This window comes from Notothenia rossii (assembly GCF_949606895.1).
Source record: "Notothenia rossii genome assembly, chromosome: 2".
NCBI lineage: Eukaryota > Metazoa > Chordata > Actinopteri > Perciformes > Nototheniidae > Notothenia > Notothenia rossii.
Window position 1 is genome coordinate 86,355,768 of NC_136904.1, and position 16,414 is coordinate 86,372,181.

General features: G+C 40.0%; 2 protein-coding genes across 2 annotated transcripts; one reads left to right on the forward strand and one right to left on the reverse strand.

The window, feature by feature from the left end:
- Positions 1 to 397: 397 nt before the first annotated feature.
- mfsd9 (major facilitator superfamily domain containing 9) lies at positions 398 to 8,754 on the reverse strand. Its single transcript, XM_079665314.1, has 6 exons — positions 8,616 to 8,754; positions 7,317 to 7,404; positions 5,876 to 5,919; positions 4,576 to 4,705; positions 2,935 to 3,144; positions 398 to 2,251 (listed from the first exon to the last, which is right to left on the reverse strand). Exons 1-6 carry the CDS (start codon positions 8,700 to 8,702, stop codon positions 1,383 to 1,385), a joined length of 1,428 nt encoding a protein of 475 aa, XP_079521440.1. The 5' UTR covers positions 8,703 to 8,754; the 3' UTR covers positions 398 to 1,382.
- On the forward strand, positions 8,731 to 16,111 carry tmem182a (transmembrane protein 182a). The gene is made up of 6 exons (XM_079665323.1): positions 8,731 to 8,860; positions 10,562 to 11,049; positions 12,900 to 13,023; positions 14,571 to 14,669; positions 14,760 to 14,897; positions 15,384 to 16,111. The coding sequence occupies exons 2-6, from the start codon at positions 10,900 to 10,902 to the stop codon at positions 15,608 to 15,610; spliced, it is 738 nt and encodes a 245-aa protein (XP_079521449.1). The 5' UTR covers positions 8,731 to 8,860; positions 10,562 to 10,899; the 3' UTR covers positions 15,611 to 16,111.
- The last annotated feature ends 303 nt before the right edge of the window (positions 16,112 to 16,414 follow it).

Genomic DNA, 16,414 nt, shown 5'->3' on the forward strand with positions numbered 1-16,414 from the left:
TCCCTTTAGCTAGGTTTACAGCATACTCAAATACCTTCAATCAGAAAACACACATTTCTGGCTCTCAATATATAGTTATTAGGTTTGCATTTAGTCAAATTAGGATTAAACTACCCCATGTGTTGAATTCTCTACCTCCTTAAAGCTCCTTTTTAAAGATTGTGCTTTTGCTCTCATCAATTCCCAATTGTGTGATTTGAACAATCAAATCAACGCAGGAGAATTTTGACATTCAGTTGTAATGATGAAATGTACCACAGAGGGACTGCCACAAAAGTAAATACGTTTGAAGTAAAAGCAATAAGAAGATGAGAAGTGTTAACAGTATGTGTGATAGAGTTCAACTCAACATCCAAACTGCAGCATTGATTTCAGTGTATCATATACGACTCGAGACTTGTGTACAAAGTGTTGTTTATTTGTTGTTTTGGGCCGGAATCTGAATAGTATTTCCTGGATTCACTGACAAATTTACACACATTAAGACAATTTTCCTTCTTAGCCAGTGGTTGTTTTGTTAAAAAGAAACAGTGGTGATCAGTATACAGTTAAAATGTCACTTTAAAAAATGACTATCAATAATATCTTAAAATCTCTCATTTACCATCCTGAGATGGAACAAATAAAACAATGTGATTAGAAACTAGAACAAACATTTGCTCCTACACCACTTTAATAACCATTTTAAATGCAGTGCAATGTTGAGAAACACCTGGCATCGAGGTAAAGAGTGTATATTTATTGCCATCTTGGTTCGTGCTAACCTACAACAGTGTGATCTACCTCGGGGCAGGAAGGAAGCCCAGTTTCAGCTACAGGTTCACCTTATTAAGGAATGTTAATGCATTACTGTCTGAATCTGAAGGGAGGGTCACCTTCGTCTTAAAGGGGACATGTTTTTGGCTTCACAATTGTATTTTTAGGATTCTACTTGAACACCGTTAATGTTCGTAACACTAAAGAAAGGCATTTTAATAATACATCCTTCTAATATTTCAGTTATTTGAATTGCAGTGAATAATCAGCAACTTTACAGTAACTTCCAGGACTTTGGACAATATAGTGGTTTGAGAATTTAAAAACGAGTTGTTTAGTGTTATGTGCCGACACAATGCTTCTGTGAGATCAAACTTCAGCACAGGAGCAGATTTAACTTCTTGGTCCTGCGCTTGAGTTTTGAATCCGTCCTCCCTGAGAGAACGGCTGCAGTGCTGGTGCTGAGGAGCCATTTTGACCCTGTTGAGTCGCCATATCAACAGATATTGCCTTTGAGCAGGAAATAACGTCCCCACTATGAGTCTTCATCTTCACAGCTGGCCTCAAAATAAGAGCACTTCTCTGAGTGGTAGATTTGCACTCATTTCCATCATTTTTAAAGTCAGTTACTCAGTGTTTTTGTTCTTCTTCGTCCTCCCCCTGCCGTCCCATTTGGGGATCCTGACGAGCAGCAGACCTACAGCTGCCAGCGCTAACAGCACTCCCAGACTGGGGGGGCCACAGGGGCTGAACTCCTGAGCCAGACCTGAGAGGAGGGGGGCCAGGACCCGACCCACTGCTGTCACCGACTGCCCCGCCCCGATCAGAGTCCCGCTGGCCTGCACCCCCCCTCTCTGCAGCTCCAGGTCCGTGATGCACGTCCGTCCGATAGAGGTGGAGATGGCAAAGAAAGTGGAGCTGACCAGCACCTGCGCCACGCTGGGAGCCGCGGCGTAGAGGAAGATGAGCAAGCAGGTGAGGAGCGTGGAGTGCAGCAGCAGAGCGGCCATGTTGTTCCCATACAGCTGCGTGACGGGCCCCACCAGGAACCCAGCCAGGGCCCCCAGGGTGCTGCTGTAGCTGATCAGGTAGCCCGTCACCTTCGGTGTGAGGGAGAAACGCTCCTCCATGGCCAGGGAGAAGTTACTGTAGTACAGCATGATAGCTATAGCCATCAGAAGGCGCACCAGGAAGAGGTCCCACATGTCGGAGGAGGCCACCGTGTGAATCTTAGAGCCCACCGAGGACAGCTGTCTCCAGGCCGGCTGCAGCAGAGACACCTCCCTCCAGCGGGGAGCAGCTCTGGAGCCCGGCTCAGTCTCTGCTGGTGACACTGGGTGGTGACTAGTTGCATGAGAGCCATTGTGCACTGACTTCCTGCAGTTGCTGTCATGACAACCTTTGCTTGTGTCATTGTTGGAGTTGTTGGAGTTGTTAGAGTTGGTGTCTTTACGGTGAATTAGCGTCTCGCTCCATGGGAGCATCAATACAAGCCCTGGAATAAAAAATGCTCGATGTTAGATACATATTTTGGCGCCCCTTTCAGTAATGCATAATAAACATGCTTTTAATGCATTATAATCTGCTTATACCACTGTAGAGTGATAGGTATATATATTTTATAATGGCTTATAAGGTCAAGTATTATAACCTTTAATTATAGCTTTTGCAAGGATCATGTATCAATGTATTATAATAGGAAATACATACATTATAATATTTTTATAGTGCATATATGTGATTGTAAGTTAGTCTAAGAGGTCATTGTTTGCTTTAAATAAAGTAAAACATTTTTAATGAAATTGAAAAATGATGATACTTGGACATAAATATAGCCACTATAAAATAATTATAATATAAGGTGTTGTGGTTAGTGTTGTATGATAAAAAAGGAATATATTATCATACAACTGTGTATAATTATACAGTGCATTAAGCAGATTACAACCCCAATATGTAAATAAAAACATGGATGTAATAGAAAGTGTTTCATTATATTTCCGAAAATATACTGTATATAATACTATAAAACAATTGTTTCCTCTATAAAGCATACAATTCATCATTATTGTATGTGTTCATTCTCAGGACAGTGCTGCAGCTTACGAAGTGAAAGACGCATAAATGTTTATATATTTTAATGCACGTTGATTTCAGATGTCAGAGTTTTGTACCCACCTGCGTTAGCCAGGAAGATGACTGCACAGGTGAAGGACGAGGTGTAGAATCCGCCCTCATGCTCCGTCAGGTACCCTCCCACCACAGGGCCGAGGATGAAGCCCACGCTGGAGGCTGCGTTGAAGTGTCCCATCACCAGGGGGCGCTCTGCCTCAGAGACCAGGTCCGACAGCAGCGCTCTGCAGATGGACAGGGAGTGCTTGAACAGCCCTGAGAGGGAAGACAGGCACAGTGAGGCTAACAGGCTGAACCTGCCATTAAAGGGTAGACGTGGTGGCTTTGGGCAGATGATGTGAATGAGAGCAATGTACTAATGGGTTGCTTTAAATGACTATATTTCACCCAAGAGTTAAGAAATAGACAAACTGTCAGTAGCAGTTTTTTTTTTTGGTTTCAGTATAAAATGAGAAGTAAACCAAAGTAGGAATTACAGCTCTTCTATTCTGCTTTAGCTAAACTCTTAAACACCAATATTTTACAATAACTTCAAATAGCTGAACAGTTAGACACGTTTGTGGAGTTATGTCTAAAGAATAGATGTAATTGTCTACGATTTGCACCCTAACCCCTTGCACTTGGGATTCTCAGTGAAATTGTCTTCCAATCTTCCAAAAATTATTTCTGATTTGAGACATCACATGCTGAATAATTCATAATAGGGAGGCTGTGGCTCAGTGGAGAGTGTGCTGGACTTCGTATCAGGGGGTAGCAAGTTCGAGTCCCACTGTAGTCAGCATGTCGCTGTGTCCCGGGGCAACACACTTCACCTCAAATGGCTCCTGGATGTATGTAAGTTGCTTTGGATAAAAGCGTCAAACAAATTACATGTAATGTAATAATATTATCAAATAAGATGTACTTTATTGATCCCAAATTGGGAGATGTTTGTGTCAGACATGAAGGTTTATTCCCAAAATATCTAGGACATGGTGTTACATAAAGTGTGATTTTTTAAACTGAAATAATTGCTGGTTATTTCACTTTCTGTTTGTCCTTTTCTGAATGTTTATAGTGTGAATATGGCTTTACAGTACATGAGGGATCAAAGGTGAGTTTTCTGTTTACAGACCAGGTAACACATTGCACTGTGCACTATAGTTTTTACATTATTACTAGTAAATAATTTACAGTAAACTTTTCCCTACTATTGTCCTTAATGACTTTTGGTAAGGATATTAGATCATTTTAGGTCTAAAGACTATCAAACAACAATACATTTATCCCAATTGGCTAATTTCAGCATTTATAATTTTGTTGAATTGAACCATTATCAGCTTTAAAATAATAATTGGTGGTGCATTTAGCAACAAAGCATGATCAGTGAAGAAAATGTGTGACATAATGGGGTAAATATTCAGATTTTGATCTAATATTCAAATGATTTGGAAAGAAATGTGTCGATTCTGCACAAGGCTCCAAGGCAATATTTGATTAATATTTGAAAATATTGTTAAATACAGATCTATAGACATCAATAGACCCATCTCACAACAGACATGGTGACTTGTCAGGAGGGGAAAAGCAAAGGTGGTACTACTGACATTTATAATGAAAAGGTGAATGAAACTCAGCCATCATTGATTTCTTTTGCTGTGACTTTCCTACTGTGACATATCAAAATGTTCTCAGTTCAGGACTCACCCACAGGGATCCGTGCCAGGACGAACAGAGCGATGCTGCTCGACATCCCCAGCAGACCATAACCCAGAGCGCTCAGCAGCAGGCAGGTCAGCAGGGAGTACCTCCGCCCCACCACATCACTCCAGCTGCCCTGACAACCACACACAGCGAATAACACACAGAACTTAACACACACTTTTACACATGTTTGTGGATCATTTGTACAGTCCTTTGAAATGCATGTGTTTGTGCATGTGTGTATTTCAACAGAATGAAAACTGAATTTGCCCTAGCGGAAATATCTTCTTGACGACAGAGCCCAACAAAAGAAGACAAACAGAAGTGTGTCTCTGTACACAAGTAGTTTACAAAGATGTTCAATAAAGAGAAAATCCCCTAAAGCTCACAAACTAGCAGCCAGCCTGTTAAGTCTTTACTTTTGCCTGATCTCTCTCTCTCTCTGTGTGTGTCTCACACACACACACACACACACACACACACACACACACACACACACACACACACACACACACACACACACACACACACACACACACACACACACACACACACACACACACACACACACACACACACACACACACACACACACACACACACACACACACACACACACACACACACACACACACACACACACACACACACACACACACACACACACACACACACACACACACACACACACACACGATGAAATAATGAAATTAGGACCAATTGGGTTTGCTGAGTTCTGGGTGTAGCCTGGTGGGATTATCATAGAGACCCAGCTGTTCCCTACGTGCATCAGGATTTAACCGGTCTGCACGGGGGAACCAACAGATGACTCCTTATCCCTTTAATTTGTAGCATGACTGAGAATTAAAAACATTTTTCACGAGATGGGGGCGGCAGGAGAATGACGTGGATAACGGAGAATCTTGAGTCAGATGCCAGGATTATTTTAGAGAGAGCACTCTGCATATTTTGAGCAATTTTCTTAACTGCGTCAACAAGTTTTTAATCATGAAGGTTGAATCACTGATAAATGATCTCCATTGGTTTTAAGTCAGACTAAGAGAATGGTAAAAATATGATTTTTTGTGAGAAAAAGAACAATAACATTGTGCATGTGGCTAACCAGGAGTAGCTTGTGTGTGAATGTCTAGAGACTGGGTGTATTTTGTGACCACAGCCTAAAACATTGCTTATTGTTTTCATGAAATACCAGGAACGACATGGAATGTGAGCATGCCTTGTCAAGCAGGATATTCCGGATGGAGACAGAGGCTTTTTTTGGCAGAAAAAAGTGTATACTTACAACTATTGTGCTTGAGAAGAGCTGCAAGATCCCATATGTAGATCCTGCAGAAGATTTATATTTGATTTAAATCACATGAGTAATAGAAAGCACAGAGCAGACGATATGTGTGTTCAGATTGTAACAATACCTACAGTATTACAACAGCACAATGGGATATTGTGGATTATTACACAGTACACACACTCACAGTAAACAGTACAGTAAGTCTTACATAAGTTAAGCTTGTACTCAACATTGCATTTAGGTGGCAACACATGTTCTATAAGCAATTCAACTAGAAATTAATTTAGCATGTACCAGAAAGGGTACAAATTGTATATGAATCACAATAACCTAGGTCCTAGACACATTTCCAACCAACAGTCTAAAATGATGGTGGACTGAGAGCTCAACCTATCCAAACTTAAAGGGGCCCTATGATGCTCCTTTTCAGGTTCATATTTTTATTTAGTGTCTGTACTGTGACGTGTTTACATGCTTTAATGTTCAAAAAGCTCTTTATTTTCCTCATACTGTCTGTACTACAGCACCTCTTTTCACCCTCTGTCTGAAACCAGAGCCCAGTCTGCTCTGATTGGTTAGCTGGCCAGCTCTGTTGTGATCGGACAACTACTTAGACATGTCCCACCCTTTAGCCTATCACGTACAATGTGTTGGAGCGCCTGCCAATAGAATTGCGAGTGTTACGCAGTGATGTGACTGTGGGGGAAACTTCTGTGTAGCAATGCAGGAGGAGTCACCGACTCAAAGGAGACACGGGGAGAGCTGGAGCTTTGATGGCAAACACTGATGGGTTTATTTGGAGCTTCGGCCGGAGAATTCACAAAACAAGTCCAAGTGTCAGAGGTTCTGACACGGTAGAGTTGCCACATCAATTCTGAAGAACTCTACCCCAGACCCGTGTATTTAGCTAGTTCAGAGAGAATAATCAACATGCTGCAGAACAAGATAGAATCATAACACCTCTATCAGCTGACGCCAACAGGCAGGAGCAGGGAGACAAAACACTGAGAGCACAGCAGCCAAGGTTACCGGTGCGTGTGCTCAGTCAGGACAGTTTGAACTGATAAACTGGGTCAAAGTTATGGGCCTTGGAAAATATTTCCCCAACAATGTGACTATGTTACCGAAGAACACATAGGAGTCCAATGGAGGCCTCAAAAAGCCTAATAGGGCATGATTTTGGCACTTATATTTACTGTATGAAACATACAGTATACAGTATGTGGTGCATATTACAAATGTTTTGTGACCCCATGATGATAATTATCTGAATGTAAGACTCGATAAAACATTAGATTATCGGCCTCTGTGTTCTTGTTGATTCTAGCTAGCAGATAATGATTTGGTCATGAGACTTTTCAGAGCTTGTCAGCTTATTGAGCGGGACATGGAGTACATCTGCAGCTATGATGTAACTTAATAGATTACAACTCACCTACAACACCAGCCACAGTGGGACTTGCTCCAAGAGCTTTCACATGATGGCTGAGCAGCGGGATGATCATGCTCACCCCAAACAAATCCTGAAGAAAACAAGGATATGAAGGAGAGAGATTAAAGTCATGTGCCCAGGTGTATCCAGCTGTTATAAACTTTAAATCACACAAGAAACCCTTTTGAACTCAAAAGAACCGAGAGTTGCAACAAAATCTGTTTTTCCGCATCGCTGAGATCAGTGCAGCTCTTGCCAAACTCTTGATTGGAGTCACACAGCAGTTCATACAGCACTCTAACACCACTCATTACACTAATTGCTTAACTTGCAGAAGCATTACTGTCCCTAAGAGTTTCTGCGGGCCAAAAATCTGGGCATCTTTAAATCACATTTAGCCAGATATGCAGGCTGAAAGGTAAAGTAATGTAATGCAAATGTCTGCAGATCAGCTTGAAAAACAACTTGGATTCTAACCATGTTTAGAGTTACACAGACTTTCTTGTTCATGATTACGAGTTGGGTTTCTCAATGTTCTTAAATGTAAGGAAGAAACAGTCAACTTTGAAGCACATTTTACAGACAGCGATGCTCAGAAGAGACAGCAGGTGTCGGCTTTGTTATTTTAAATCTCCCCAATTTAGTGGCTAGGGTTCTATATTACAACATACACACCGTGTGTATTTGTATGTACAGATAGTATTAATAGCATTATTGTATTTCTAGTGGCCAGAAAGTATTGATGCATCTATTAAAAATAATTTCAAAAATGTGTGCTAATGACCCCTATACTAATCAATAAAATGATGATACCTACAGTATGTCCCAGCTTTCTACAGTACTTGTATTGTATTGTATATAGTAGCAAAATGAGTCTGCAGGTATCAAGGGTAACACACAACTACACAATGACTACATTTACATCTTTACAAACCATGCTTTAAAATGTAATTCCCTATTACACCTACGGATGACAGGTGAATGTTTTAAGGGGTTTGTGCAAGTATGCTGTTTAGGTTCAAGGGAATTTGAGCTATGCTATGACATCGACTTTTGCTGCTGACATGAAAAATTCCTGAGAAAATATGCACTTTTAAGAGCTGCTTTGCAAACCCCAAAGTATAACATTTTAATTTTAAATCACAAGCAAACACCTTGAGGGTGCCTTGGCCGTTTTTGCATGATCTGAACATGAAGCACATGTATTATCTCTGAATTGTTTTGTTTTATTACATCATACCTTTCGAGTTATGAAACCATGACATGACAGCTCACTCAGTACAGTCTCAGTTAGCTACTCACCATGAAGCCCACCACGTAGATGCATTGTATAATCCTCGTCCGTCCTCCTGGTTTCTGATATAAGGTGCTACATTTCTGGTTGTTCATCCTCCCGTAGTGACAGCACGGCTGCAGGAAAAGCGGAAGCGCTCATCCGCTCCACTGAAAACTCTCCAAACACACCGAGCACGGCTGCGTCCCGGTGGAGATATCATGTGCAGGGGTCAGCGCGAGACTTCTCCGTATCAACCGTCTGAAGAAATACGGTAGGTGTAAATATAAGGCGAATTCTAAAGAGATAAGACACGTCCTTTGGTGAATCTGACTGTTACTGAAGATTTCTCAGGTGTTGAACTTCCGTGTTGTCTGCTCTGACCTATTAGTTGAATCCCCCGCGGATAATAGGAGAGTTGGTATCGTCCGCTGACGTCACAATCCTGGATCGGGAAGTTGATTCATAAAATATATAGATAAGACTTACATTATCTTAAACCTTAACAAATCACAGAATAACTTAATTGTAACCGCATTTACAACAATTCAAGATACAAATCTGACTATATTGATATATTACATTGTCTAAAGACTTTTTAAGCAATGAAAATGTTTTGTGTCTACATTTTAAGCTACATGACACCAATATAAAAAGTTTTTTTTGTCGAATTGTAAACTTATTTTTTTGGTTTGAAGATAACAAAAAGAGTAGACAATAAAATAAGAATCAAACAGACAAGACTACATTAAACCGTTTAAGAAGTACATATAACACAGAATACACAGTATATATCCAACAAATGTTAATTTCTAAATGTTTTATATATTCAAAACAATTCTTGTAAACATTTTTTGCAATGATAAACTGGACTATTTAATACTTTGTATATCTATTTAGTTTTCACCTGTAACATTTAGAAAGACTGAGATTTCAGTTACCTTTCCACCATCTGCTGGACAAATGAAGGCATCCAACATGTTAAAAACGGCCCGAAAAACACACACATAATTTAAGGGGGGTTTACAGTCACTTGAAGGCTGCCATATTCAAATATTCAAAGCCATGGACTATATTTCTGTTTTATAGCAAAGTAAATATTTCCCATCCTTTTAGTTTTTTTTTACTTGGCAATATTGGTCATGACTACTAATATTGGTCATGACAGTGGATGTGGGAGGAGTTTTACTATCTGAGTGTGGCCTGGCTCACACCAGAGTGTAAATGTGTCTTTGTCTGTTATAAATGTAGGGTGAGTGACTGCTATATGTTCCCCACACATGCTGAAGTAGTGTTTCCTCTCAACTCACACTGGTGGTTACAAACCACAGCAACATATTTTACAACTTTTTTGTTTAAGGTTCAAACATCTATTGGTGGAAGATTAATTCAATAACATAAAATACATTTAATTGAATGTTTCTTTAATTCTCCTGCAAATATTTTCTTGAAAGTCAATGGCACTTTTTTAAAATACTTTTTCTAAAAGTTTAATTTATAATGACAACAAAGAAATGCAACCAAAAGCAAACAAAGCCACACAAAAGAAGGTATGGGGTTATGTAATTCAAATACTATTTATAATATGCTATATACAGTATGTGGCATTAGCTTAATTTCAGTAAAGTAATAGTTACATGTGAGGATTGCTTTCGTTGTCATGATCATGAAGTACCTTTATAAACTGATATGCTAATTAACAGTTTAAATGTATTTTCTGTATATGGCCTAATATTTTTAGAAGATGTTGTTTTGGAAAAATGTGAATTATATTTCTATTACCAGTTTGAAAATACTGTTTCATTTTATATTTACTTATGTATTCTGGGGGTGTGGTACAGCTGAAAATACCTCAAGTAAGGATGCATTTACATTAATTTTCATCCCCCTGTTTACAGGAAACGACATGTGTCTGTTTACATGAGCTTATAGCAGGGTGTTGTGGGATACTGAAACTCTTCTTCTGTCCTTTCAGTCTCTCCCTGCCCTCACATTCCCGTGCAAACGATGGGTGTCCAGTTGCCGCCGGTTATTTCTGCGCAGCTGATCCCCTCCCTTCACAATCTCCAACTGCTCCACACACTCAGTGGAGAGGAGTGTGGAGGAATCAGACCCCAAATATAGCCCAGGGTGGGTGGGCTGACTGCAGACCCCAGCAGGGTCCAAAGGGAGTCATGTGCACAACCTTGTCCTCACATAACACATACAGAGGGACAGGAGAGGATCCATAAACCCAGCTGGAGCACAGTGGATGTACTGGAAGGAGTGTGCTTGCTGTAGTTGGAGGGGAAAGTTGCAGGCCTATCTCGGACCATGAGGCTTAACGTGGCGTTGTTTTTTGCGGGGCTGTTCGGGGCGTTGGCAGCTGTGTTCACCCTCCTCTCGTTTGGGACAGATTACTGGCTGATGGCTTCCGAGAGCTGCCACCCAAACCCTGGAGATGTTGGTGGTGTGACAGTCGAGGTGGGTGTTCAGACAGCAGCACATCAGTCATCGTTTGTCATGTCTGAAATAATAGTTATCATGTGTTTTTAGGTTGAAAAACATTCATATTTGTAAGCCAAGGAAATATCCTTCAGACAGCTGCTCTAACAGGACAGGACAGTACATCTATTATATTCACTGGTGGAGGGGAGTAGTCAGATCTTTCATGAGGTAAAAGTACCATCATTGTTAAAATACTCCTTTACAGGTGAAAGGCCTATATTCTAATTCTTACTCAAATAAAAGTACAGAAGTAATACCAGTAACATGTACTTAAAATATCAAAAGTGAAAGTCAGCAGTAGCATTACATGGAAATACACATGTAAAGTACATGATAATTGTCTTTAAGTAAATTACTTAAGTACATTTCTTACTGTCTATTTTAAAAATCAGTTGCTTCAAACATTCTCTCATTAGATGGGCTGCAGTGTGAAGAAGCATCCCCTCAGGACTTCTTCATGTAATCAGACACTGTTTAATAGTGTGTGTGCAGCTATGGAGTGATTGAGACTTGCTTGTGGCCCTATGATAGAAATACAAATACCAGTAGTCCCTGTGGCATGGAACTGTATTAAATATCACCGAGCAGAACATACTTAGCTTTTCATAGTGGGCAGCGAAACAGGAATGGAGACATGATATCACCACAATAACAGTGGTAGCCCGTAGTAAGTACAGTAATGCAATGTGAAATATATATATGTTTTCAATTAAATCTATATCCTAACATGGCATAATAAGGTGTGGCAATAAGTGCAGGATTCACCATAATATATCTTATCTTATCTGGATTGTCAGCATCCGATAGTATTTATCTAGTTTTCTCTCTCAATTCTTTTGCTGTTGACCCCTTGATGATTTTCCCTTGAATGATTTGCTCAAATATATTTTAAGGCATGAAAAGGCTAAAACTATTCACTAATTTAGAGGAAAAGGTCATTATTGTATGGTTGTCTTTAAACATTTGAATCCTTTTTTGAAAAATAAATATGTTTATGGTTTTTCTCAAATGTTATTTACTACTTTTGACACCTCAGGTTTATCTCACCACCCCTTTGAAGGGTTCCTGACCCCAATACTGTGCGTCTACAAGCTCTTTAAAGGCAGATTTAAAAATAAAACACACCTGTTTAGATTAACATAGTAAAAGATGACAGTCCAACTTCATTACAGCTGCTCTCATTGCACTGAGAGGTGATTTATTGAGGACCGCACAGGCGATTAAGGAGTTTTTGCTCACGTGCAAAAATAGTGACCACCAGAGATGAGGCCTTGGTTTGCACGCTCGCTCGGCACCAACAAACCTGCCGGAGGTTGAAGGCGCTCGCTCAGCTCATTCCTGACCTGACAGCTTCACACCTGCCACACATGATCAGGGACAGCTCTCAGGAGTACACATCCATCAATACGCTTACTCAAACCTAATTCTGCAGACTTAAGAATATATTAAAGGTCACCTATTATGCAAAATATACTTTCTTCTATACATCAGCATGTGTCCCCTCTGTGTAAAGAGATTCTGAAAGTTTCAGGAAAAAAGATTCTCTCTCTTTCTGTCCTGACCCATTTATATGAAAACCTGTCTGAAAATGAGCTGATCAGATTTTAGCCACTTTATGATGTCATAACGATTTTTTGGCTTGTGTCAGCACTTTTGAAACAGGGCTGAAACAGAGGGGATTATGGGATGCTGCAATGATCTGTTAGGTGTTTGGAGCCAAACACTTCAGAGACATGTTTTTTATATATCTGAGACCTATAATATATTGATGATAAGCAGTATAATAGGGGACCTTTAAGTAATAAATCATTCTCCTATCTCTTCAGCGTGGCGATGTGGTGGTGCAGGAAGGCGCTCCTGACGTCACTCTGTACCATGAAGGGTTTTTCTGGAAGTGTTCGTTTGGAGGCAGCGCTGGAGATGAAGACCTGATGTGGAAGCTCTGGTTCAGTAAGTCTCTCATGATGTTGCTTCCTTAGTTAATTAATCCTTTTAATGTGTTGCCTTTGGTTTAACTTTCTAATCATTTCCACTGTTTAATAGCAAAGACGTCGCGCAGTCATTCATTTCACTCTTTTAAACAGTTTGTTTTGTTTCTTCTGACCGAATTAAAATCCAATAGGAAGGAATCTATACAGTTGAAGCAAGGCATTTTTATTTAGAGAGCAACATTGTGACACATGAAGACTCAAAGCCTTGTAAATATAACTTGTATGATGTTAACAAAACATTGAATTTGCTTTTAAAAGACAAAGAAAAGGTGGAGCAGTTAACAAATAGAAAGACAGTTCAAATTCAAAATTTAAAAGCAGCATTCTTTTAAAAACAAGTTAAATAACTTATTACAAAGAAGCATTAAACAGTAATTTAATCCATGATTTAAATTGCTGTTATTTTTAAATATTGAAGAAGTTAGTACATAACACATAAAGCAGATTAGGGTGATTACCATAGATCGTTATTATTGCATCATAAATAAAACAATTATTATTATTAGTATTATTCATAACCATTCATTTTCCTATGACTGGTGCTTTCCCCCGCCTTTCGAAGTCATTGAGTTCAGGAACCCAGTCTTCTCCAGAGTCACATGGCAGCACGATGACTCAGAATACATTTCATTTCTTCATTTGCTGCTAATCCGTCAATAAAACTTGAATGAGGCTTTAATGGTAGAAACTCCCTCGTGTGTTTAGACGCTGTGCCATGTGATGTTATTCTGGCTGTTTGTCAGGTGATAGTTCGTCGTCTATTTCAGATTCTCTTGCTTTGAATGGTGGCTCATTGTCAGAAACGACCTCTGGCACTGAGCAGATTTCACATGGTGGAAGGAAAGAGAGAAGAGAGAAAACATGAGGGAAAAAGTGCAGATGAATCGTTACTTTGAGTCACTGTTTTCAAACTTGAATCTATGAGAGTAAAAGGATTGCAGTCAGTCTTCACCTTATACTGTTTATATGTTTCATTTTTAAGTGATGTCCTCTATTTGACCTCTGTATATAAAAAAAAGGCTAAATATAAGAGGCCCTATTAGGCTTTTGGGGGGTTTTCCCTTTCCTCTTGTGTGTTATAAGTTTCTGTGCATGTTAATGGTCTGAAAACACTAAGATCCCAACGTTCCCTCCAGAGCGAGCTACTCTCCCACACTCACCCCCTTCCTCCATTGGACTCCTTTGATTACTTCTGTTACATAGTGATATCACTATGTAAAACTCAAAGTCTATTGCCAAGCGCTCCAACACATTTTACGTGATAGGCTAAGGGGCGGGGCATCTCTAAGCTGTTGGCCAATCACAACAGAGCCGGCCGGCTAACCAATCAGAGCAGACTGGGCTCTGGTTTCAGACAGAGGGTGAGAAGAGGTGCTGCAGCACAGGCAGTATGAGACAAATAAAGAGCTTTTTGAACATTAACGCATGGAGACATGTCACAGAAGAGACACAAAACACAAATATGAACCTGAATATTAGCATGAAATGTATTCTTTCTCTCCCTAGTAAACCAGCCTCACTCCAAAGTGTGCACGCACGCCTACCTCTTCCCATTCCCCGTGTCTCAACATTCCCACAATGCAACAGAGTATGACTCGGCCATCAGTAAGTGTCTTTTTAAGTTATGTTAGAGAATGAGTTTATATTCTTCAGTGATGCAATGGCTTTGTTTACAGTTGTGTTTAACATGTCCAGTCTACAGAGGTTTCTGGAGCATCTTCATGCTGATCGGAGTGGCCGCTGTGTTGCTCGGGGGTCTCTTCATCATCTGTGCGGCTCCGTTCGCCAGCCACCGTTTATATAAAGCAGGCGGGAGCCTCTTCCTGGCATCAGGTGAGGTTTCAAATGGTTACATCTATTAGACAAACTTTAAGCACACTTTTTAAGGGGGCCTTGAAGTTTTCGGAATGTTCTCCCATTGCATGCTACTGTTCAAAGACGTTTGCTTGAATGTCTCTAATGGTTTCAATAAAAAAATGTTCTTGGCCCAAGATTGTAACCTGTAGTCAGTATTTCACAAAAAAAGCAAGATGAGAGAATATTTTAAATATTAACAACACATTTATAGAACTTACCAAACTAAATTGTGTATAAAGTACCTTAAACAGCCCCATTGAACCAAGAGTGTTACTAACCATAGTGTCAGACATTAAAAATATATCAGTCGCATGAGACATTTCTTTCTACAGAACAAGCTATAAGTAGCTTATAATACTTCTGAATATTAAGGACTTCTACCTGTCACGGCTTACTTTCAAATTGTTGTGTTGTTATTTCTGTTTTGGATCATAAAGTGAGTTTTAATCCCCCCCCCCCCAGGCCTGTTCCTGCTGTGTGTGGTGGTGATGTACGTGCTGTGGGTGCAGGTGTTGGACGTGGTGGAGCTCTACATCGAGCACCAGCGCTCCACAGTGTGTGCAGACTTCCAGCTCTCCCTCCACTACGGGCTGTCCTTCATGTTCGCTCCCGTCGGCATCTTCTTCTGCTTCTTGGCCGGCCTCCTCTTCCTCCTCATCGGCCGAACCATCCAGATCCACTGCAACTGAATTCCCCCAGCAGCAGGTTGGATGATCGGACTCTTTGTTTTACCACCAGACCTGACATTTTCCCCACTTTGTCTGCTATGTAAATAAAGACTATTTATATGGAAGCTCTGGCTATAAATGATCTGACAGGATAAACACTTTGTAACCAAAAAATGGTGCCTTCATCACTCCAGCCTGAGATGTTTTCATTTGAGCTGCATAACATTCAGTTATATGGTATTCTCAACCAGCCTGATCACACATTATAATACGTTTAATATAGCAGATCATATATTACCCAAAGTTAGTTACATTCAGTGCATTCAGACATGAAGATACATCCTCAAACAGAAGGTGGAAAAAAAGTTGTGAGGGTTTTGAGTGGATGCTAATGACATTTATCAGGGAGAATATGAACACACGCCATTATATACAGTATATAATGCTTTGTATATTGTTTAAATACAGACAATTACATACAAGCGCACAGCTAAAAGTCTCAGGCTTCAACAATGAAAGGTACAATATACTTAACAAAAAAAGTAAAATCATAACATAGTGCATATAGATAGACAAAATGGTTCAAGAACTTGCAGGGATACAGAAAAAGATATGCAAATAGGATAGATACACAACAGTGGAACAGTGCATATGTAGAAAACTCAGCATACACTTGAAGCCTATTGTATGTAATAAAAAACATCTCATGATTTTTTCCGTATCCATATTAACAGTTTCAAAGTGCTGTACAGATCATAAAGCCTGTGGAGAAATGTGAGCTTTGTGATATTGGGCTTTTGTCAATAAATAGATTTGACTAGATTT